Here is a 24504-nt window from a genome sequence, read left to right as displayed (position 1 = left end):
CCCCCCCCCCCACACACACACACACATCCACCCCATCCCCCCCCCCCCCCTCCCCCCCACACACACACAGACAGAGGCAGTGCCGTAGTACCAAATTCTGGGCCCTGTATACAAGAGGTACTGATGCCCCCCCCCCACCCCCCCCGAATTCCCCCTACCAGCCTCCTGCGCAGAATTATTGACGGGGGAGGGGGGAGACGTAGCCTAGCGGCAATTGGCCACTGACGCAGTGTGCGGCTCCCACCGCTAGGGGGTGGTAGAAAATCCTAAAGCAATATATATATATATAATTTATTCCCATAGGCCCCCCTCTGCCATGGACCGCCCCTCAACTGTCCACCTTATACCCGCACTCCGACGGCCCTGCACACAGGTGCAAGATAGGGCCCCAAGAGTCTTTTTAAGGAGGATATTCAGAGTAAACATACAGTAAACCCATTTGTAGGATTTATTTTCGAAATGCAATCTCCATGTAGTATATAGTATGTGTAGTATATAGATTCTTACAAGGTGAACTGCTACCCTTTTGGTAGGGATGAGCTTGAGGACCAAGATCTAGACGCATTGAAACACTAAAGATAAAGAAGGAAAATTATGGTATGAGTTCAGTTGAATGGTAGCTGTTCATGATGGTGTGGGTGGTATGACGAATGAAATAAAAACACCAGCTTTTGAATCAAATGTGTATATTTACAACTGAATCGTCAGTTGACAAGAGGAACAGACAGTTCTCCATTCAGCATTTGTTCTGCTTTTATTCACTTGTTTTTATATGATCAGACATTTGTCTAAAAATTATATTACTGAAAACAATGTGATTACTACGGAAGCCGAGAACGGCCATCGATTATTTTATTTTTTTATGCACTGTTATCTCGTGATAACGACTTATTATCTCGTTATCTCGATATAACAAAGATCGTTTTCTCGTTATAACGAGATATTTTTTCCCCTTCGTTTTCTCGAAGGGGAAAACCTGTCTACTTAAGGGGAATCTGTGTGCTGTGGGTTACACCCTGAAGAAGGCTGTTGTGCCACTACGCATGGTCTTCAACCCCTTGGGGGACCCCCTTATAGTTAAAAAATAAAATGATGTTGCATTTTAAGTGTGATCTATAATAAGAAGTGCACTCCAGGATATCAGGATTGACACTCCTAGGATAGATATCTGTAAACTGTAAATCAAAAGCGCATTTATAAACGTAATGCTGATGATTCATGTGTGATTCATCGACATTTTGATTTGATTTATTTATCCTTAGTTGTGACACAGCTTGTAAAGTTGGATTTGATATGAGCAACGAGGTTCAAGTGAAGATGGACGATATAAAGAGCGCGCAGCCGCGTCGAGAAAACGACCCTTGTTATATCGAGAAAACTAGATAATTAATTTGTTATCACGAGAAAACGACCTTTGTTATATCGAGAAAACGAGATAATTAATTCGTTATCACGAGAAAACGAACTTTGTTATATCGAGAAAACGAGATAATAAGTCGTTATCACGAGATAACAGTGCATAAAAAAATAAATAATCGATGGCCGTTCTCGGCTTCCGTAGATTACAACAACACTATTGAATGCTGCACAAAGTACAATACTTTGACCTCCTATTGGCATAACATGTCAATTATGTTATGTTGCCACTTGCCAGTAAGGTGGTGGCAGCTCTCATGGACAGTACACAAGAGCTTTAGAGAGTCAAATCCAGCTTAATAATACATCTGTAACACAAGCATGTCGTTCACCATGTATGTTACCCTCAATACTTTCTGAAAGACATCAAAGGTTGTAAAAGGCGGCCATTTAAACCCTCAGCTCACCTTCAGAAATCCTACAAAATCTCACAAAATAAAGTTAAGCAGTTCTCTATAATGATTGTTTATTAATAAATAAAGTATAATATAAATAAATATATAAATAATAATACGAGTAAATACATGATTCAATTAATTAATAAAAAAAATATTATCTCATGCCTCTTGTTGCTGAATGTTCAACATTGATTTGGCTGTTTCAATCTATCCATAGTGTTTCATAATTAGTGGATAATAGTGTTTTACTAATTAGTGGATCACAGTGTTCTACTAATTAGTGGATCACAGTGTTTTACTAATTAGTGGATCACAGTGTTCTACTAATTAGTGGATGTCTTCTGGGTTGGGGCCGATCAAGACACCTTCTACAAAATGTGTTCTCAGAGCCTTCTCATGTCCTAGGGATGTCTGGATTCAGGGGGGACCAGCGTTAGGAACTGGTCAATCTCCTGAGCTCACTTGATGGTTCTCCTTCATGCTGGTGAGCAGCAGCTCGGAAAGGGTAGCCCACACTTTCTCTGTGTCTGAGTTGCTGAGTTGCGACGTATATTCCAATACAGTAAGAAGCAGAGGAAACATCCTAACTAGGTGCCTAGTTAGGGCAAGCTTCAAGGAAGCATGGGAAGGCTACTCGGTCGGTGGAGGATATCCCATGAGACCATGCGGCACAAGGAATTTGTCTTTTAAATTATCCCAATTATCACGTCAAGGCATGATTACCTATTTGCCAATTGAACATGTCTGTCGGGTTAATGTGTCTTCATTATTTCAAGACAACTGTATATGAACAGCTAGCATAGGGACCTGGACCTTCAGTAAATAGACACAAACGGCCAAAGTGACTTTTTGGGTTGTCAGGTGCTGCTAATCTGCAGCCTCATTCAAGTACTTTCACAAAGTAGCTACTTAACAAAGACTTTCCCTTTATAGGTCCTGAGGTTATAGGAAGCCTCCTCAACATTGAGACACAGCCTTTGTCTTAAGTTAAGGACTGTCCTATTGGACAGTCTTTAGTTAAGGACTGTCCTGTTAAACAGTCTTTAGTTAAGGACTGTCCTATTGGACAGTCTTTAGTTAAGGACTGTCCTGTTAAACAGTCTTTAGTTAAGGACTGTCCCGTTGAACAGTCTTTAGTTAAGGACTGTCCCATTGAACACTCTTTAGTTAAGGACTGTCCCGTTGGACAGTCTTTAGCTAAGGACTGACCTGTTCAACAACACTTTGCTGAATCCCTAGATGTCATCTCCTGTTCTCTTGTGTTAAACCAACTCAATATGACCTTTTGTCTAGTTTCCCCACCTAGCAGTTACTTGTGTACACTTTGTACTTGATGATACGTATTCTGCTATTTTGCCTTCGGTCCCTCAATCTACTTCCTGTTTAACTCCTGTTTCCCCGTCTCTCTCTCTCGCTGTAGCGCTCTCCTCCTCTCCCCGTCCGTCTCTCAGCAGATGGGCTCCAGCACCAGAACCTTGCACTCTCTCTTGGCGATCTTGTCCAGGGAGAGCAGCGCCTTGTCTGGGGGGGGCAGGTACAGCGGTCTCCCCACGGGGGAGCCCACAGGAGGGGTTATAGCGCGCCGCTCCATGGCACTGCCCGTCCTGCACACAAGAACACGCACACACAGACACGCAACCACACACAGACACATGCACACAGGCACACGCACACAGGCACAGAATGGCAGCATTTCTATATATTTTAGAGAAATGACCAACAACTGCATGTTGCACCAGAAACCCTTATGATGACACCCTGATTGTATATGTGATATGATTCTATGTTGATTGAAAGAGGAACTTGCTAACACGCGAGATACGGGAGGAGCCGACAAGATATCCGATTTTTTTCTTTCTTTCTTGGTATCTCTGTACACACATTTCATTCGTTCCCATTCAAAAATAGGAAAAAAGATGATAAGATGATAAGTTAAGTTAAGGCCTAAGTTGGGTAAACTTATTTTTTAAATCCACACAGATTCAATCATTAGTTTGATGTCATCCATTCTTTAATGGTCACATTTGAAGCACATTATATAAAAGGTTATTTACATTGATAATTTAAAGGGGCAACACACAACCTTTTGACATGAATGAAAACACAAGGACAAACACACCGCACTGAGCTTCCTCCACAATAGTAGCAACATACATTTAAAAAAAATGAAAAACCATCTAAAACCGTACAAACGTAGTAAAGTGCATGTTCAACAGACGGGTAAAGACATGTTGGGTTCATGTCCACAGTACAGGGAGACGCTGCACTGCTCAGAGGCCCGGAGGTTTGACAAGCAGCCCTGCTAGTCCCGCCCACGCAGGGCTGTGCTAAAAGAAGACCTCCCACCCAAACCAAAGGTCCTGACTGGGAATAAAAGAAGAATAGAATAAAAAACAGCAATGAAAGACATATTACAACCGACCCCCCCCCGGGGAAAAAGACAAGAAGTGACCAGGACTGTACTAAACTCCTCTCAGCACCAGCCCTGATGGGGCCAGATCTCTTTTAAAGGATGGGATACAGTCTGACTTCTACTCCGAATTGTTTCAATTAAGTTTTTAACTTTTGCTTGGAACCAGCAGTTTGTTTCATACATGATGGAATCCAACTACTACGTCTTTCGCATGTTTCTTTGTAATCTAACACTCTAACAGGGAGAGTGGAGGTTGTAGTCTAGTCTGGGACGTGGGAAACCACTGGTCAGACTGTGAACCTCTGCAGAAGATTTGGGATGCTAGTACATATGGGACCACTGAGAAAAAGATGAACTGAGAAAGAAGCCGAGAGATCCCTCTGACGGATCCAAGATGGCTGAAGTCTGCCCTGTCACGTTCCTTTCTGCTAGTGCGGCTGCGGCTCAAAGGAATTCCTCATTTGTTAACCATGCATGTTAACCATGCATAGTGGGTTAGGAAATGTAATTACTTAATCAACACACAGTTCCCCTTTCTATGGGTTAAAAGGAGCTTAAATAAAGAAAAACCACAGAGTGACAGAGACAGCAAAAGTACATGGCTGATTTCACCTGGTATGTACTGTCATTTAGTAGTTTGTGTTGTGTTTTTGTGTGTGCACAAGCTCCAGATCCTCATGTTTTCATATATAAAAGAGTTGGTGATTCAGTGACCCTGCAGTGTAACAACGTGATCAAAGACTACCAACGATGCTCCTCGTCGCATGGATCTACGGCAGAAACAGATCGGGGATAGTTGAGTTAGTGGCTAAAGGAAGTTGGAGACAAGATAATGTCCGTGGATCCAAAGCCTCAAGACTGAATAATAACTTCCTGTAGAAGAGTTATAAGAAAGGTTTTCAAATATGTTGCACATTGCTAATTATAAATAAAATCGTATAACCAATGGATTATGGTTTAAAGATCTTGACTAGAATTAAAAATGTATAAGTGGACGTTTAATTGTAAATACTTCCTTATCCCAAAAGCTGTGAATAGATAATTCTGTTTGGTGTAAAGAGCATCAAAGTTATATTTCTAGCCATGCAAATCATGAACAGAAGCCTGACATGACGTTATAGTTCTTGTTGTTGTAAATGAACGGTCATCTTCAAGTCTTGCTTTTTCAACTTTTAGTTGGGACTTCTGTGTGAACTGAACTTTAAATGACTTACAAAAAAATATATAATCAGAAACTTAACTGATTCTTGTAATTTACTGTCGTGGAAAAATGTATCCCAATGACAATATAAAATGATATATCGTACAGATGATATAACCTTGTTAACATTGTAACTTATTTAAAAGGCCTTTACATGAATTGCACCTAGAGATAGTTCCCTTTCTCTATCCAATTGAAAAGTGTCAAGTTAGTTAGATTTTGAATAGCCGCTGTAGCCGGCCATTCGCCTGACTTCTTTGTTGTATTGATTTCTTATTCCTAAAACCTTAAAATAATATACAACCGTTGTCTCATTAAAGATGCTATGTAAATCCCTCTGTGTCTTTCCCATGATCAGGCTTTATTAAACCACACTCGTGTATGTCCTAAAATGAATTCATTTTCATTATTTCCCTTCCTCCTCACCAGTAAGAAGTGCTTTGACTGCAACTCTGTTAAGTAACGAATATTTTTAGATATTGACATGTTTCAACGTGATAAAATGAGGCCGAAGAAAGGAGAAGCAGAGAGTTCCTTCTTTGTCTTTCTGTATCCAACTATCTGTCGTTCTCTGCCAAACATGGGTAAGAATTAGAAGACTTGACAAATAGTATTAACAGTTTCACCAGACTGGTACACCACCAGGAAAAGTATTTGCAAATCTTCACCAAACATTCAAAGAACTTCTGATGAAAGCGGACGTTTTACTCTATTGGTCTGTGATGGAACCCGACCGCAGTGGGTCTCTAACATCAGACATCAGTGGACCGCTTTAGCCAGAGGGCCAGAACCTGACAGAGGTCAGGAACCTGACAGAGGTCCAGATCCAGAGGTCTAGAACCAAAGGCCCAGAAATCGACAGAGGTCCAGAACCTGACAGAGGTCCAGAACCTGACAGAGGTCCAGAACCAGAGGTTTAGAATCAGGGACCCACAACCTGACAGAGGTCCAGAACCCTGACAGGACAGACACACGCATACGGACACAGGCACACGCACACAGATACAAATACGTACGTACGTATGTGCGTGGTGCGTCTGTGCGTGTCTGTTTTATTTTTAATATAATTTAGATAAATGACCAATGACTGCATGTTGAACAGAAACCCTTATGATGACATCCTGAGAGTTTATGAGACATGATTCTATCTCGAATGAAAGAGGAACTTGCTAACACTTGATATACGGGAGGAGCCGACATGATATCACATCTTTTTCTTTCTTTCTTGGTATCTCTGGACACACATTTCATTCGTTCCCATTAAATAGATGAAAAAACATAATTGACTAGCACTTCCTAATTGTTTCACCTCAGTTATTAGCTTTGGCTTTGGAAATAGCAGTTTGCTTCATACTTGAAGGAATTCAACTACTACATCTCTCCCATGTTTCTTTGTAATCTAACACTCTCACAGGGTTTTGTAGTCTAGTCGGAGACGTGGGAAACCATCAGACTGTGATAACCTCAACAGAACGTTAGAAACGCTCACTGGCTTGTTCCACATGAACTTCTTGTACCTCAGAGAACTAGAAATAACGTCTGATTATTTCAATGTTAGGAGGAATAGGGATGCTAGGACATATGGGACGACTGAGAAGAAGATAAACTGAGTCAGAAGCTGAGAGATCCCTCAGTCAGATCTAAGATGGCTGAAGTCTGTCGTGTCACTCTCCTTTCTGCTAGTGCAGACTGCGGCTGCACTAGCAGAAACAAAATAAGCGGTCTGGAAACGTGAAAAGTCAAAGACAGCTCAATCCAAAGCATGCAGAGTAGGTTTGGGTTCGGCTCCCTGAATATCTGGGACAGTTGCCGGGTTTACACCAATTATAACAACATTCACCCACCATCGTTGTTAGGAAATGCAATTACGTCATCAACACACGGTTCCCCTTTCTACGGGTTAAATGGAGCTTAAAAAAAAGAAATACCACAGAGTGACAGAGACAGTGAAAGGACATAGGCATGGCTGATTTCACCCGGTATGTACTGTCCTTTAGTAGTTTGTGTTGTGTTTTTGTGTCGGTACAAGCTCCAGATCCGACTTACATTTATAAAAGAGTTGGTGATTCAGTGACCCTGCAGTGTAACAACGTGATCAAAGAGTACACAGAATGCTCCTCGACCACATGGATCTACAGCAGTATCAGTTTGGGGACAATCGAGTTAATCCAAAAAGGAAAAAGGAGACTAGAAAAACTGAGGGGATCCAAAGCCTCAAGACTGAGTTTGCAGCCTGACTGTTTTCTGAATATCAGCAATATTAACGTTGGAGACGTTGGACGCTACGTTTGTCGGCAGTTCGCTCAAGACAGCCAATATGGGCCGGATGAAACCATTGATCTCTCTGTTCTCTCTGGGATCACTCAGGAGGACGACTTCATTTGTTCTGTACATAGTTATGACGAAGCATGTCGGGGTGTCAGTCTGAGATGGTCAGACCAGGAGACAAGCAACCAGATGAGTCAGCAGGAGACGCCGGGGAAATATGTCGTCCGTCGGCCGAACACACAACCCCTGGACAGCGCAGGGCTCCGCTGCCTTCTGATGAAAGACGGCGTTGAAAAGACATCAGTTGACTTTGCTTCAAAGGATCAGATCATTCACAGTCAAACTAACATCACCTCCAGGGGCCCTGGGGGTAAGGGCCCCTCTACATCTAAGGAGCACTTCATCTACCTGGCTGTAGCAATGAGTACAGTGCTACTGGTTCTGATTGTTGCTGTTCTGGTACACAGACGCAAGAAGAGCACAGGAAACAAGCAGAGCCCCCCAATGTGTGTAGAAGACCCCGACACGATGGGGTCCCCGGGGCAGGGGGAGCCCACACAACGCCTGTCCTACGACCAGGGTGAGCCGGACGGGGGTCTGCTATATGCCTCCATTGAACACAGGACTGGTAGTAGGAAGGCCCGGCCCCCCAGTGTGGAGGAGGGGGGCTGTGAGGGGGATGACACAGTCACCTATTCCACCGTTTCAAAGCCCCCCACTAACCTCCCTGAGCATTCATGCAGGTAAACAAAATCCAAAGCAGCTTGTGATGGTAGAGTGTTGTGTTACTGGTGGTCTGTGGATTGTTTTATGGCTCACAGGATATCAAGAAAGAATAATAACTTCCTGTTGAAGAGTTTTAAGAAAGGTTTTCAAATAAGTTGCACATTGCTAAATATGAATAAAATCGTTTAACCAATGGATTATGGTTTAAAGATCTTGACTAGAATTAAAAATGTATAAATTCAAATTAAATCAGAAGTGGAAGTTTAATTGTAAATACTTATCCCAAAAGCTGTGAATAGATAATTCTGTTTGATGTAAAGAGTATCATATTAATATTTCTAGCCATGCAAAACAGAAGCCTGACATTACGTTATAGTTCTTGTTTTTGTTGTTGTAAATTAACAGTCATCTTCAAGTCTTGCTTTTCCAACTTTTAGTTGGGATTTCTGTATGAACTGAACTTTAAATAACTTACAAAAAATAATATAATCCGAAACTCTTAATAATACAAAAAGATATATCGTACAAATTATATAACCTTGTTAACATTGTTACTTTGTTGTGTACGGGGAATGGGTTAACCTAGCAATTGTTAGTGCTTTGCACTTGGTTCTATTAACTTCCTTCCTGTACCGTCAGTTATATATTGTTTCACCTTCTGACAAATGTACTACTCATTGTAAGTCACTTTGGATAAAAGAGTCTGCTAAATGCCCTAAATATAAATGTGAATGTTGCTTTTTTAAAAGGCCTTTGTATAAATTGCACGTATAGATAGCTTAATTTCTCTATCGAATTGAAAAGTTTAAAGTTAGTTAGTATTCGAATAGCCCTGGGATTCTCCTGACTTCTTTATTGTGTTGATTTCTTATTCCTCAAACCTTATAATAATATCCAACTGTTGTCTCATTAAAGATGCTATGTCAAACGCTGTGTGTGTGTCTTTGCAATGATCATGCTTTATCAAAACACACTTGTGTGTGTCCTAAAACAAATTAATTTTCATCACTTCCCTTCCTCCTCACCAGTAAGAAGTGCTTCGGCTGCAACTCTGTTAACTAACAATTAATTTTAGATTAATAACATGTTTCCAACTTGATGAAATGAGGCAGAAGAAAGGAGAAGCAGAGATTTCCTTCTTTGTCTTCCTTTATATAACTACCGCTCTTTCTCTGCCAAAAATGGGTATGAATTAGAAGACTTATTTACAGTTTCACCACACTGGTACATCACCAGTATTTACAAAGTATTAGTATTTACAAATCTTCATGAAACATTCAAAGAACTTCTGATGAAAGAGGACCGATAGCCAGAGGCCCTGAACTCTGAGAGGTTCAGAACCCGACAGAGGGTCTGAACTCTGAGAGGTTCAGAACCCGACAGAGGGTCTGAACTCTGAGAGGTTCAGAACCCGACAGACGTCCGGAACCCGACAGACCTCGAGGTCTAAGGCCGTCTCCACAAACTATCTGTACTAGAGGAGGAGACTGTGTTTTTCATTCCCAATGAAACAATTCAAAAGTAGCAATGCGCAGAAGCCCCATCTAGTAAAACAGAAGCTAAGTGGCTAACCCCCCTAGCCCCCGGGGGGGGGGGCAGTGATATACCTCCAGCCAGGACGCCGTACCTCATGATGTGTGAGCGGGACGGCTGCTGGTGGGAGAAGGACTGCGAGCGGCCCAGGCTGGCCTGGTGGCGGTCCAGCAGGTCCCTCACCGCCGGGCTGGAGGGGCTGTTCTTCCCTAGAGCCGGGAGGAAGGACACACCGTCAGATATACAGCGCCTCCACCCAAAGGGCCTGCGAGAGGAACAACGGTCTGAGGCCCTCCAAGGTCCCGTCTGCCCGCAGCTGTCTGCTCTTCGACCGCAGCCTAAAGCCCCACGAAGACTGAGCCGAGGAGTCCGCTGACGTGTGTAAAAGAGATGGCTTCTTTGACCAGAGAGCAGGGAGCAGAGGGAGTTTTGCCGTTTCCAATTCCATCTGGGTTTTGTCCTCAGCATTAATGCTCAGTGAGGCCCGGTGGTCGATCCATCCGTCACACGCTTTCTTCCCCATGTCGAAGTAAACTGAAAAACTAGCGAGTCGGGTTTGCTGTTGCAGATGTGATGTTAATCTACCTTATGGCTTTAGATCTGCCTTATTATACGCATGGAATATATTTACAGATATACATGTGATACACTGAAAGGGCGTCCGCATATACTTAACATCCCCACTCCATAATAAGACACATTAAGAGTTAAAAACATCATCAGTACGAGACATAACCCATATTTTGTGTCTGATGGCAGATTGTTTTAGACAGCCGACTTAAAGGTGCTCTACGTAAGATTGAACAGCTGTCGTTTGAGGGTCATTTGTTAGAAATACCATAGCCATCCTTCAGATGTTAATGTGAAATGCTTTTGTTTCAAATGCGTGTGTCTGCCTCCGTATGAGCCAATAAAGAACATTGACGGCTCCCATCTTTCTGACTAATCAGGGCATCTCTTCCATGATTGGTTCAGGGATTCCATCTTGCCTGTCAATTACGGGGGGGGGGGGGGGGGGGGGAATTGACATTCGCCCCACGCTCGCCCCACGTTAGATTTGCACAATCGATGAAGCTACCCCTGCCATCTTTCCCTCCAGCCAGCCACTGGGAGTGACTATATATGCACATCTGATCAGTATATTCCACATGCTAGCTCAAATACTCAGAGCAGAAGCTCAGATGATTGGTTCTCACGTGAGAGTGGGCGGGCGTCAGGGGGCGGGTTGGTCACTGAGGCGGTGAACTGCAGCTTCAGCTTCATGTGCTGACTCAGCTGAGGAGGAAGGGGTGACAGAGAACCACATTAGGTCACATTTAAGAACCAATGGAAAAGAAACTCGTCTATATTCAAAATGAGAAACAGTCTATTCCCTAGAGCCGCACACTCCTCATGTCTCTACATACAAACTGTACTATTGGAATATGTGAACACGTTAATTATTCTCACTGCTCAATTTCTAACTTGACTTTTCTATACACTCCAGATGTACATGTATGTGATTTGTGTTTGGGTGTGATGGGATGAATTTTCCATAGGTTTAAAGAAAGAATTATTTTGCCTAAATGAATGAAATAAGTATAGAAAAATCCATAAAGGACTACATTCTGAGTAACATACACGTGTTACTAGTTTACAGATTCTGCCGCCAATGAGATGAACCTTGTTTGCTTGGCTGACTCCAGGTTGACCCCTAAAGCTTTAGACCTCTCTATACCTGGCTCCGCTCACCATGAGAGGAAGAGACAGGGAGGGCTTTATGAACCCCCTTCATTCTTCTTAACTTAAACTTAATATGTTGAGGTTAACTAGTTAATACTACAGTTAGAGGCAACACTGCCTGCCTTGTGATCGTATTCCACAATCACACACTCAATGGTACTGTTCTGAGTAGGTTGAATACATGCTTACTGTCTGAGTAGAATTGATTGTTATTGTGCTCATGCATTTCTCAGCTTTATGCTAACTTATATGTGATAGAGACATTTTCTCTTTGATTATACTTTTATTTGATGATACTTTACTCAAGATTCAATTCAATTCAATTCAATTCAATTTTATTTATATAGCCCTTAATCACCATTACAGTCTCAAAGGGCTTTAACAGGCCAAATATTTGTGACACCCCCCTTTACCCATGCCCCCACACGGGCAAGAAAAAACTCCCTTGAATCAGCAAGGAAGAAATCTTGAGAAGAAACGCAGTGTAGGGGATCCCTTCTTCCAGGGATGGTCAGGAGTGCAATGGGTGCCACAATTGGCACACAGGTAAATACATGTACATCATATTAAAATGGTGATGGGGTTCTGGCCGGTTATCCATGAGGAGAGTCCAGGCATCCAGTCCAGCACCCGCAGCACGCTACAACTGATACAAGATTGTGTTGGTTTGCAGACAATCTCTCATAAGTACATGTGGGTTATTATGTTTTATATCCGTTCAATTTATAAGGTGACAAGTGGATTTCAATCAAAGAGTACCTCACTGCTGCTCATGTGATATAACTGTATTGTGTAAGAGGTCAATTCTAGCGAGGTGTAATCTACTGAGAACACGGAGAAGGAGCGATGCAAGTGCTGTTCTGATTGGTCCGTGCATGTATGAGGGATCCACACATTTTGGGTACATAACATGTAGCCTGTTCCCAGATCAGGAGTTTCTTGGTCTTTCAAACTCAGTCTTTCTCGCTCTCTCATCTGTGGAGGTGTTTATCCAGGACGTGGCCTCTGGCAGCGGGAGGCTAGGTACCTCGTACAGGCCGGGCTTGAGGATCTGGAAGGCCACGGTGAAGGACAGGGTGCTGCCCCGGCGGCAGTGGCCCAGGTTACTCAGGGGGGTGTGGCACACCACGGCGCTCAGGTCCGCATCATCACAGTGACCCCGGCCTGAGCGGACGGGAGCAGGAGGGTCACAGGTCACTCACCTCACCTGACGGCATCGGTCGTCTAATGTAGCATGTCGTGTTCAGTAACGTCAACACATTCCATCCAGTACAAGCTAATCATATCCAATCTCACGACATCTACTCTGATCAGGACTAGTCTGGGATCAATCATCTATAAATCAATCAGAATGTTGCTCTTTGTCCACCGTACCGTCCGGTGTCCAGACCAGTCTCACGGCGAGGAAGTCCTGCAGGTTGTTGAGCAGGACGTACTTGACCCTGAAGTGCTCCTTCACCCTGACGGAGCTCGGGCAGCTGGCCGTCATCACGAAGCGAGGGCGGTCCAGGCGGAGGCTGGGTAACCTGGCAACCAGAAGCTTGTTTAAAAAAACAAAACAGTAATATACTTACAGTGAGAGTTTGAGCCATCAATGTGGCTTGAATAGTGGAGTGACCGAAAGACACAAAAATAAAATCGGTGATGTATATAACAATAATGCTCACTAAACAGATTTCATTTTCCAACTTGAAGATAATGTCATTTGAGTTTGTATTTAGAACTATTACGAAAACAATCACTGATACGTTACAACAGATAAATATCAAATCTAGTCGGATTACAGTCAATTAAGTGTAAAAGATTGCTCCGTTCCTGAAGGGGACTGGGGGCACATGCCTGTAGTGGGTGTAGATACAGTTGGTGAAAGGCATCTTGGCCGTGGACCACTGCAGCACAGCGACCAGGGGAACCTCAAGCCCCTGTGAATCCATCCAGGCCAACAGAGATGGTGAACATCAACAGTCAGACTCTCTCTCTCTCTCTCTCTCTCTCTCTCTCTCTCTCTCTCTCTCTCTCTCTCTCTCTCTCTCTCTCTCTCTCTCTCTCTCTCTCTCTCTCTCTCTCTCTCTCTCTCTCTCTCTCTCTCTTTGGAGTCATCCTGTGGACAGTCGTTCAGGTGCAGCTGAAACAGGAAGTTGTTTTCCTCCAGAGTGCTGAGCATGCTGGGTAAAATGGAGGTGGCGTTCTCCATCTTGTGGTGTGTGTGTGTGTGTGTGTGTGTGTGTGTGTGTGTGTGTGTGTGTGTGTGTGTGTGTGTGTGTGTGTGTGTGTGTGTGTGTGTGTGTGTGTGTGTGTCACCCTGTGCTTTAAAGGTGTTGAGGTCGTGTCTGAAGGTGTGTGTGGGGACCCGCTGCTGGAGGATGCTCAGGTAGCCCTGCTCCTCCACCTCTGCATTCTCTGCTTCCTTCTTCCACACTGCAACCATCACCTGCTCACACACACATCCACCACACACACACATCCCCACACACACACACATCCACACACACCCACATCCACACACACCCACACATCCACCCCTCACACACACATCCACACACATGCATGCCCCGCACACAGACACATGCAACACCACACACACACACATACATCCCAACACACACACACACACACACACACACACATACATCCCAACACCCACACATCCACGCCCCCCCTCCCTCCCCCTCACACACACAGACACAGGCAGGGTCGTAGCACCAAATTCTGGGCCCTGTATACAAGAGGTACTGATGGCCCCCCCCCAAATTCCCCCTACCAGCCCCCTGCGCAGAATTATTGACGGGGGGGGGGGGGGGAGACGTAGCCTAGCGGAAATTTGCCGCTGAACGCAGTGTACGGCTCCTACCGCTAGGGGGTGGTAGAAAATTCTAACGCAATATATATATATAATTTATTCCCATAGGCCCCCCTCTGCCTTGGACCGCCCCTCAACTGTCCACCTTCTACCCGCACTCCGACGGCCCTGCACACAGGTGACAGATAGGGCCCTAAGAGTCTTTAAGGAGGATATTCAGAGTAAACATACCGTACACACATTTGTATGATTTATTTTCTAAATGCAATCTCCATGTAGTAAATAGTATCTTACAGGGGTGAGCTTCATGTAGTATATAATATCTTACAGGGGTGAGCTCCATGTAGTATATAATATCTTACAGGGGTGAGCTCCATGTAGTATATAATATCTTACAGGGGTGAGCTCCATGTAGTATATAGTATCTTACAGGGTTGAGCTTCATTACTTGGCTGAGTTTTATGTGGTATATAGTTTCTTACAAGGTGGACTGCTACCCATTTGGTAGGGATGAGCTATTTGATCAAGATCTAGACGCATTGAAACACTAAAGATAAAGAAGGAAAATGATGAGTTCAGTTGAATGGTAGCTGTTCATGATGGTGCGGGTGGAACGACGACTGAAATAAAAACACCAGCTTTTGAATGAAATGTGTATATTTACAACTGAATCATCTACAACTTGACAAGATGAACAGATAGTTCTCCATTCAGCATTCATTCTGCTTTCATTCACTTGTTTTTATGTGATCAGACATTTGTCTAAAAATGGTATTACTGAAAACAATGTGATTACAACACTATTGAATGCTGCACAAAGTACAATACTTTAACCTCCTATTGTCATAAAATGTCAATTACGTTAGGATGCCAGTAAGGGGGGGGGTCAGCTCTCATGGGCAGTACACGAGAGCTTCAGAGAGTCAACTCCAGCTAAATAATACATCTGTAACACAAGCATGTCGTTCACCATGTATGTTACTCTCAATACTTTCTGAAAGACATCAAAGGTTGTAAAAGGCGCCCATTTAAACCCTCAGCTCACCTTCAGAAATCCTACAAAATCTCACAAAATGAAGTTAAGCAGTTCTCTATAATGATCGTTTATTAATAAATAAAGTATAATATAAATAAATATATAAATAATAATACAAGTAAATACATGATTCAATTAATTAATAAAACACCTCTTATCTCATGCCTCTTGTTGCTGAATGTTCAACATTGATTTGGCTGTTTCAATCTATCCATAGTGTTTCATAATTAGTTAATAATACTAATTCTACTAATTAGTGGATGACAGGGTTCTACTAATTAGTGGATCACAGCGTTCTACTAATTAGTGGATGACAGTGTTCTACTAATTAGTGGATCACAGTGTTCTACTAATTAGTGGATGTCTTCTGGGTTGGGGCCGATTAAGACACCTTCTATAAAATGTGTTCTCAGAGCCTCCTCATGTCCTAGGGATGTCTGGATTCAGGGGGGACCAGCGTTAGGAACTGGTCAATCTCCTGAGCTCACTTGATGGTTCTCCTTCATGCTGGTGAGCAGCAGCTTGGAAAGGGTAGCCCACACTTTCTCTGTGTCTGAGTTGCTGAGTTGCGACGTATATTCCAATACAGTAAGAAGCAGAGGAAACATCCTAACTAGGTGCCCAGTTAGGGCAAGCTTCAAGGAAGCGTGGGAAGGCTACTTGGTCGGTGGAGGATATCTCATGAGACCATAAGGCACAAGAAATTTGTCTTTTAAATTATCACAATTATCATGTCAAGGAATGAGTACCTATTTGCCAATCGAACATGTCTGTCGGGTTAATGTGTCTTCATTATTTCAAGAGAACTGTATATGAACGGCTGGCATAGGGACCTGGACCTTCACTAAATAGACACAAACGGCCAAAGTGACTTTTTGGGTTGTCAGGCGCTGCTAATCTGCAGCCTCATTCAAGTACTTTCACAAAGTAGCTACCTAACAAAGACTTTCCCTTTTGGGTCATGAGGTTATAGGAAGCCTCCTCACCATTGAGACACAGCCTTTGTCTTTAGTTAAGGACTGTCCTGTTGAAAAGATCTTTAGTTAAGGACTGTCCTGTTGGACGGTCTTTAGTTAAGGACTGTCCTGTTGGATGATCTTTAGTTAAGGACTGTCCCGTTGAACTGTCTTTAGTTAAGGACTGTCCCGTTGAACAGTCTTTAGTTAAGGACTGTCCCATTGGACAGTCTTTAGCTAAGGACTGACCTGTTTAACAACACTTTGCTGAATCCCCAGAAGTCATCTCCTGTTCTCTTGTGTTAAACCAACTCAATATGACCTTTTGTCTATTTTCCCCACCTAGCAGTTACTTGTGTACACTTTGTACTTGATGACATGTATTTTGCTATTTTGCCTTCGGTCACTCAATCTACTTCCTGTTTACCTCCTGTTTCCCGGTCTCTCTCTCTCGCTCCAGCTCTCTCCTCCTCCCCCCGTCCGTCTCTCAGCAGATGGGCTCCAGCACCAGGACCTTGCACTCTCTCTTGGCGATCTTGTCCAGGGAGAGCAGCGCCTTGTCTGGGGGGGGCAGGTACAGCGGTCTCCCCACGGGGGAGCCCACAGGAGGGGTTATAGCGCGCCGCTCCATGGCACTGCCCGTCCTGCACACAAGAACACGCACACAGACACGCACGCGCACACAGGCACCCACACACACACAGACACATGCACACAGCCACACATACGCACACACACACACAGGAATAGAGACACAGAATGGCAGCATTTTTATATATTTTAGAGAAATGACCAACAACTGCATGTTGCACCAGAAACCCTTATGATGACACCCTGATTGTATATGTCATATGATTCTATATTGAGTGGAAGAGGAACTTGCTAACACGCGAGATACGGGAGGAGCTGACATGATATCACATCTTTTTCTTTCTTTCTTGGTATCTCTGTACACACATTTCATTCGTTCCCATTCAAAAATAGGAAAAAAGATGATAAGATGATAAGTTAAGTTAAGGCCTGAGTTGGGTAAACTTATTTTATAAATCCACACAGATTCAATCATTAATTTGATCTCATCCATTCTTTAATGGTCACATTTGAAGCACATTACATAAAAGGTTATTTACATTGATAATTTAAAGGGGCAACACACAACCTTTTTACATGAATTTTCACACTCACACACACACACCGCACTGAGCTTCCTCCACAATAGTAGCAACATACATTAAAAAAAAAAGAAAAACCATCTAAAACCGTACAAACGTAGTAAATTGCATGTTCAACAGACGGGTAAAGACATGTTGGGTTCATGTCCACAGTACAGGGAGACGCTGCACTGCTCAGAGGCCCACAGACGTCTGTTTGAGATGCAGCCCTGCTAGTCCGCCCACGCAGGGCTGTGCTAAAAGAAGACCTCCCACCCAAACCAAAGGTCCTGACTGGGAATAAAAGACCCCATCAACAGCAATGAAAGACATATTACAACCAACCCCCCGGGGTAAAAGACAAGAAGTGACCAGGACTGCACTAAACTCCTCTCAGCACCAGCCCTGATGAGGCCAGATCTCTTTTAAAGGATGGGATACAGTCTGACTTCCACTCGGAATTGTTTCACTTAAGTTTTTAGCTTTTGCTTGGAACCAGCAGTTTGTTTCATACATGATGGAATCCAACTACTACGTCTTTCGCATGTTTCTTTGTAATCTAACACTCTAACGGGGAGAGTGGAGGTTGTAGTCTAGTCGGGGACGTGGGAAACCACTGGTCAGACTGTGGACCTCTGCAAAACGTTCACTTGCTTTTTCCATATCAACCTCTACCTCTGAGGAAAGAAAATAACGGCTGATTATATAAATGCTAGGAAGATTTGGGATGCTAGGACATATGGGACCACTGAGAAAAAGATGAACTGAGAAAGAGGCCGAGAGATCCCTCTGACGGATCCAAGATGGCTGAAGTCTGCCCTGTCACGTTCCTTTCTGCTAGTGCGACTGCGGCTCAAAGGATTACCTCATTTGTTAACCTGCATAAAATGGGGGGGATCCTGTCCCAAAAGCAAAGTTGAATATACTACCGGCTGATCTGAAATGCTCCAGTCTACAAATGCGGTCTACAAATGTGAAAAGTCAAAGAAAGCTCAATCCAAACTTAAGCATGCAGAGTGGGTTAGGAAATGCAATTACGTCATCAACACACGGTTCCCCTTTCTACGGGTTAAAGGGAGAAAAAAAAACAAAAAACACAGAGTGACAGAGACAGTGAAAGGACATAGGCATGGCTGATTTCACCAGGTATGTACTGTCATTTAGTAGTTTGTGTTGTGTTGTTGTGTTGGCCCAAGCTATAGGTTGTCCTTACATTTATAAAAGAGTTGGTGATTCAGTGACCCTGCAGTGTAACGTGATCAAAATCTACCCAAAATGTTCCTCAGTCACTTGGATCTACGCCAGAGACCGATCGGGGACAATCGAGTTAGTGGGTAAAGGAAGTTTGACACAAGATCTAAGTGAATCCAAAGCCTCAAGACTGAGTTTGCAGCCTGATTGTTTTCTGAACATCAGCAATATTACCGTTGGAGACGCTGGACGCTACGTTTGTCAGCAGTACGATTCACGTGGACAACGACATGGGGTTGAGGAAAACACTGATCTTTTTGTTCTCTCTGGGATCACTCAGGAGGACGTCCTCACGTGTTCTGCGCATAGTTATGACGGAGCATGTGGGGTTGTCAGTCTGAGATGGTCAGACCAGGGGACAAGCGACCAGATGAGTCAGCAGGAGACGCCGGGGCAATGTGTCGTCCGTCGACCGAACACACAACCCCTCGACAGCGCAGGGCTCCGCTGCCTCCTGATGAAAGACGGCGTTGAAAAGACATCAGTTGACTTTGCTTCAAAGGATCAGAAAACTCACAGTCAAACTAACATCACCTCCGGGGCCCCTGGGGGTAAGGGCCCCTCTACCTCCAAGGAGCACTTCATCTACCTGGCTGTAGCGGTGGGTACAGTGCTACTGGTTCTGATTGTTGCTGTTCTGGTACTCAAGAAAAGCACAGGAAACAAGCAGAGCCCCCCGATGTGTGTAGAAGACCCTGACACGATGGGGTCCCCGGGGCAGGGGGAGCCCACCCAATGCCTGTCCTACGTCCAGGGTGAGCCGGACGGGGGTCTGCTCTACGCCTCCATTGAACACAGGACTGGTAGTAGGAAGGCCCAGCCCCCCAGTGTGGAGGAGGGGGGCTGTGATGAAACAGTCACCTATTCCACCGTTTCAAAGCCCCCCACTAACGTCCCTGAGCATTCATGCAGGTAAACAAAATCCAAAGCAGCTAGCGATGTTTGAGCTTTGTGTTACTGGTGGTCTGTTGATTGTTTTATGGCTCATAGGATATCAGAGAAAGAATAATAACTTCCTGTAGAAGAGTTTTAAGAAAGGTTTTCAAATAAGTTGCACATTGCTAAATATGAATAAAATCGTTTAACCAATGGATTATGGTTTAAAGATCTTGACTAGAATTAAAAATGTATAAATTCAAATTAAATCAGAAGTGGAAGTTTAATTGTAAATACTTCCTTATCCCAAAAGCTGTGAATAGATAATTCTGTTTGATGTAAAGAGTATCATATTTATATTTCTAGCCATGCAAAACAGAAGCCTGACATTACGTTATAGTTCTTGTTTTTGTTGTTGTAAATGAACAGTCATCTTCAAGTCTTGCTTTTCCAACTTTTAGTTGGGATTTCTGTATGAACTGATTTGAAAATTGTATAATCCGAAACTCTTAATAATATAAAATGATATATCGTACAAATTATATAACCTTGTTAACATTGTTACTTTGTTGTATATGGGAATGGGTTCACCTAGAAATTGTTAGTGCTTTGCACTTGGTTCTATGAACTTCCTTCCTGTACCGTCAGTTATAGATTGTTTCACCTTCTGACAAATGTACTACTCATTGTAAGTCACTTTGGATAAAAGAGTCTGCTAAATGCCCTAAATATAAATGTGAATGTTGCTTTTTTAAAAGGCCTTTGTATAAATTGCACGTATAGATAGCTTAATTTCTCTATCGAATTGAAAAGTTTAAAGTTAGTTAGTATTCGAATAGCCCTGGCATTCTCCTGACTTCTTTATTGTGTTGATTTCTTATTCCTCAAACCTTATAATAATATCCAACTGTTGTCTCATTAAAGATGCTATGTCAATCGCTGTGTGTGTGTCTTTGCAATGATCATGCTTTATCAAAACACACTTGTGTGTGTCCTAAAACAAATTCATTTTCATCACTTCCCTTCCTCCTCACCAATAAGAAGTGCTTCGGCTGCAACTCTGTTAACTAACGATTAATTTTAGATTAATAACATGTTTCCAACTTGATGAAATGAGGCCGAAGAAAGGAGAAGCAGAGATTTCCTTCGATGTCTTCCTTTATATAACTATCGCTCTTTCTCTGCCAAAAATGGGTAGGAATTAGAAGACTTATTTACAGTTTCACCACACTGGTACATCACCAGTATTTACAAAGTATTAGTATTTACAAATCTTCATGAAACATTCAAAGAACTTCTGATGAAAGAGGACCGATAGCCAGAGGCCCTGAACTCTGAGAGGTTCAGAACCCGACAGAGGGTCTGAACTCTGAGAGGTTCAGAACCCGACAGAGGGCCTGAACTCTGAGAGGTTCAGAACCCGACAGAGGGCCTGAACTCTGAGAGGTTCAGAACCCGACAGAGGGTCTGAACTCTGAGAGGTTCAGAACCAGACAGAGGGTCTGAACTCTGAGAGGTTCAGAACCCGACAGAGGCAAAGAACTCTGAGAGGTCCAGAACCCGACAGACCTCGAGGTCTAAGGCCGTCTCCACAAACTATCTGCTGTACTAAAGGAGGAGACTGTGTTTTTCATTCCCAATTAAATGATTAAAACGTAGCAATGCGCAGAAGCCCCATCTAGTAAAACAGAAGCTAAGTGGCTAACCCCCCTAGCCCCCGGGGGGGGGGGGGGGGGGGCAGTGATACACCTCCAGCCAGGACGCCGTACCTCATGATGTGTGAGCGGGACGGCTGCTGGTGGGAGAAGGACTGCGAGCGGCCCAGGCTGGCCTGGTGGCGGTCCAGCAGGTCCCTCACCGCCGGGCTGGAGGGGCTGTTCTTCCCTAGAGCTGGGAGGAAGGACACACCGTCAGATATACAGCGCCTCCACCCAAAGGGCCTGCAAGAGGAACAACGGTCTGAGGCCCTCCAAGGTCCCGTCAGCCCGCAGCTGTCTGCGCCTCGACCGCGGCCTAAAGCCCCACGAAGACTGAGCCGAGGAGTCCGCTGACGTGTGTAAAAGAGATGGCTTCTTTGACCAGAGAGCAGGGAGGAGAGGGAGTGTTGCCGTCTCCAATTCCATCTGGGTTTAGTCCTCAGCATTAATGCTCAGTGAGGCCCGGTGGTCGATCCATCCGTCACACGCTTACTTCTTACTATACGCATGGAATATATTTACAGATATACATGTGATACACTGAAAGGGCATCCGCATATCCATAACCTCCCCACTCCATAATAAGAATTAAAAACCTCATCAGTACGAGACATAACCACATTTTTGTGTCTGATGGCAGATTGTTTTAGAAAGCCGACTTAAAGGTGCTCTACGTACGATTGAACAGGTGTCGTTTCAGTGTCATCTGTCAGAAATAACATAGCCATCCTTCAGATGTTAGTGAGTGAAATGTTTATCCCCCCCCCCCGCCCCACGTAACATTTGCACAATCGAGGAAGCTACCCCTGCCATCTTTTCCCTCCAGCCAGCCACTGGGAGTGACTATATAAGCACATCTGATCAGTATATACCACATGCTAGCTCAAATACTCAGAGCAGAAGCTCAGATGATTGGTTCTCACGTGAGAGTGGGCGGGCATCAGGGGGCGGGTTGGTCACTGAGGCGGTGAACTGCAGCTTCAGCTTCATGTGCTGACTCAGCTGAGGAGGAAGGGGTGACAGAGAACCACATTAGGTCACATTTAAGAACGAAGAAGAAACTCGTCTATATTCAAAATGAGGAACAGTCTATTCCCTAGAGCCGCACACTCCTCATGTCTCTACATACAAACTGTACAATTGGAATATGTGAACACGTTAATTATTCTCACTGCTCAATTTGTAACTGTTCTTTTCTATACACTCCAGATGTACATGTATGTGATTTGTATTTCTGTGTGATCATGGGACACATTTACCATAGGTTTAAATTAAGAAATTATTGAAATAAGTATAGAAAAATCCATAAAGGACTACATTCTAAGTAACATACACGTGTTACTAGTTTACAGATTCTGCCGCCAATGAGATGAACCTTGTTTGCTTGGCTGACTCCAGGTTGTCCCCTAAAGCTTTAGACCTCTCTATACCTGACTCAGCTAAATCATGAGAGGAAGAGACAGGGAGGGCTTCATGAGGCTCTTTCATTCTTTCTCTCACTTAACTTATCCTTAATATGTTGAGGTTAACTAGTTAATACTACAGTTAGAGGCAACACTGCCTGCCTTGTGATCGTATTCCACAAGCACACACACAGTGGTATTGTTCTGAGAAAGTTGAATACATGCTTACTGTCTGAGTAGAAGTTATTGTTATTGTGCTCATGCATGTCTCTTAATGCTAACTCATATGTGGTGGAGGCATTTTCTCTTTGATTATACTTTCTTTGATGATACTTTACGCAAGATTGTGTTGGTTTGCAGACAATCTCTCATGAGTACATGTGGGTTATTATGTTTTATATCCGTTCAATTTATAAGGTGACAAGTGGATTAACCTCACTGCTGTTCATGTGATATAACTGTATTGTGTAAGAGGTCAATTCTAGCGAGGTTTAATCTACTGAGAATACGGAGAAGGAGCGATGCAGGCCGGGCTTGAGGATCTGGAAGGCCACGGTGAAGGACAGGGTGCTGCCCCGGCGGCAGTGGCCCAGGTTACTCAGGGGGGTGTGGCACACCACGGCGCTCAGGTCCGCATCATCACAGTGACCCCGGCCTGAGCGGACGGGAGCAGGAGGGTCACAGGTCACTCACCTCACCTGACGGCATCGGTCGTCTAATGTAGCATGTCGTGTTCAGTAACGTCAACACATTCCATCCAGTACCAGCTAATCCTATCCAATCTCACGACATCTAATCTGATCAGGACTAGTCTAGGATAGATCATCTATAAATCAATCAGAATGTTGCTCTTTGTCCACCGTACCGTCCGGTGTCCAGACCAGTCTCACGGCGAGGAAGTCCTGCAGGTTGTTGAGCAGGACGTACTTGACCCTGAAGTGCTCCTTCACCCTGACGGAGCTCGGGCAGCTGGCCGTCATCACGAAGCGAGGGCTGTCCAGGCGGAGGCTGGGTAACCTGGCAACCAGGTTACCCTTGTTTAAAAAAACCTGGAATATATTTACATTGAGAGTTTGAGCCATCAATGTGGCTTGAATAGTGGAGCGACCGAAAGACACAAAAATAAAATCGGTGATGTAAACATATAACCATAATGCTCACTAAACAGATTTCATTTTCCAACTTGAAGATACTGTCACTTGAGTATGTATTTAGAACTATTTCGAAAACCATCACTGCTACGTTACAACAGATAAATGTCAAATCTAGTCGGATTACATTCAATCAAGTGTAAAAGAGCTCCGTTCCTATTGGGGGACTGGGGGCCACATGCCTGTAGTGGGTGTAGATACAGTTGGTGAAAGGCATCTTGGCCGTGGACCACTGCAGCACTGCGACCAGGGGAACCTCAAGCCCCTGTGAATCCATCCAGGCCAACAGAGAGGGTGAACATCAACACACAGTAAGACTCTCTCTCTCTCTCTCTCTCTCTCTCTCTCTCTCTCTCTCTCTCTCTCTCTCTCTCTCTCTCTCTCTCTCTCTCTCTCTCTCTCTCTCTCTCTCTCTCTCTCTCTCTCTCTCTCTCTCTCTCTCTCTCTCTCTCTCTCTCTCTCTCTCTCTCTCCACATGTACAGACACAGGCACACTCCCACCTCTT

At 43.9% G+C, this 24504-nt stretch overlaps 3 protein-coding genes across 7 annotated transcripts in view; 1 reads left to right on the top strand and 2 right to left on the bottom strand.

The window, feature by feature from the left end:
• Positions 1 to 1571: 1571 nt before the first annotated feature.
• The window catches only part of LOC115547724 (microtubule-associated protein 11-like), a 23776-nt gene continuing 843 nt past the window's right edge, over positions 1572 to 24504 (bottom strand). Inside the window, exons 3-9 of the mRNA XM_030362156.1 lie at positions 13766 to 13816; positions 13517 to 13601; positions 13052 to 13203; positions 12705 to 12841; positions 11152 to 11230; positions 10050 to 10164; positions 1572 to 3418 (exon numbers count right to left, since the gene is read on the bottom strand). Of these exons, the coding sequence (XP_030218016.1) occupies positions 3262 to 3418; positions 10050 to 10164; positions 11152 to 11230; positions 12705 to 12841; positions 13052 to 13203; positions 13517 to 13601; positions 13766 to 13816 (776 nt within the window). The 3' untranslated portion in view covers positions 1572 to 3261. The remainder of the gene's footprint in view (positions 3419 to 10049; positions 10165 to 11151; positions 11231 to 12704; positions 12842 to 13051; positions 13204 to 13516; positions 13602 to 13765; positions 13817 to 24504) is intronic.
• Positions 7290 to 24504, top strand: part of LOC115547695 (uncharacterized) — a 24454-nt gene continuing 7239 nt past the window's right edge. Inside the window, exons 1-2 of one of the 4 annotated variants that reach the window (XM_030362121.1) lie at positions 7290 to 7818; positions 19175 to 20686. In XM_030362121.1, coding sequence (XP_030217981.1) covers positions 7391 to 7818; positions 19175 to 19787 — 1041 coding nt within the window. In that variant the 5' untranslated portion in view covers positions 7290 to 7390 and the 3' untranslated portion in view covers positions 19788 to 20686. Of the gene's footprint in view, positions 7819 to 19031; positions 20687 to 24504 lie in introns of those variants that run through there. The other 3 variants (XM_030362119.1, XM_030362120.1, XM_030362122.1) reach the window with 3 other exon arrangements.
• Positions 15117 to 23423, bottom strand: LOC115547720 (microtubule-associated protein 11). Of its 2 annotated transcripts, XM_030362151.1 has the most exons (3): positions 22368 to 23419; positions 21517 to 21631; positions 15117 to 17113 (listed from the first exon to the last, which is right to left on the bottom strand). In XM_030362151.1, exons 1-3 carry the CDS (start codon positions 22432 to 22434, stop codon positions 16957 to 16959), a joined length of 339 nt encoding a protein of 112 aa, XP_030218011.1. In that variant the 5' UTR covers positions 22435 to 23419; the 3' UTR covers positions 15117 to 16956. The 2 variants fall into 2 exon arrangements, with proteins under 2 accessions (XP_030218011.1, XP_030218009.1); XM_030362149.1 differs by having other exon boundaries at positions 21517 to 23423.

Source organism: Gadus morhua, chromosome 7, assembly GCF_902167405.1.
Source record: "Gadus morhua chromosome 7, gadMor3.0, whole genome shotgun sequence".
Lineage (NCBI taxonomy): Eukaryota > Metazoa > Chordata > Actinopteri > Gadiformes > Gadidae > Gadus > Gadus morhua.
The sequence above is the reverse complement of the archived record's forward strand: the minus strand, read 5'-3'. Positions and strand labels throughout refer to the sequence as shown.

Excerpts from the sequence above, each read along its gene's own strand:
- LOC115547720 (XM_030362149.1), bottom strand. The coding sequence starts at position 21,890 with ATGCTGAGGACTAAACCCAGATGGAATTGGAGACGGCAACACTCCCTC. Across the intron at positions 17,114-21,516 it reads TCCCGCTCACACATCATGAG|GACGGGCAGTGCCATGGAGC; the intron begins GTACGGCGTCCT and ends TCTTGTGTGCAG.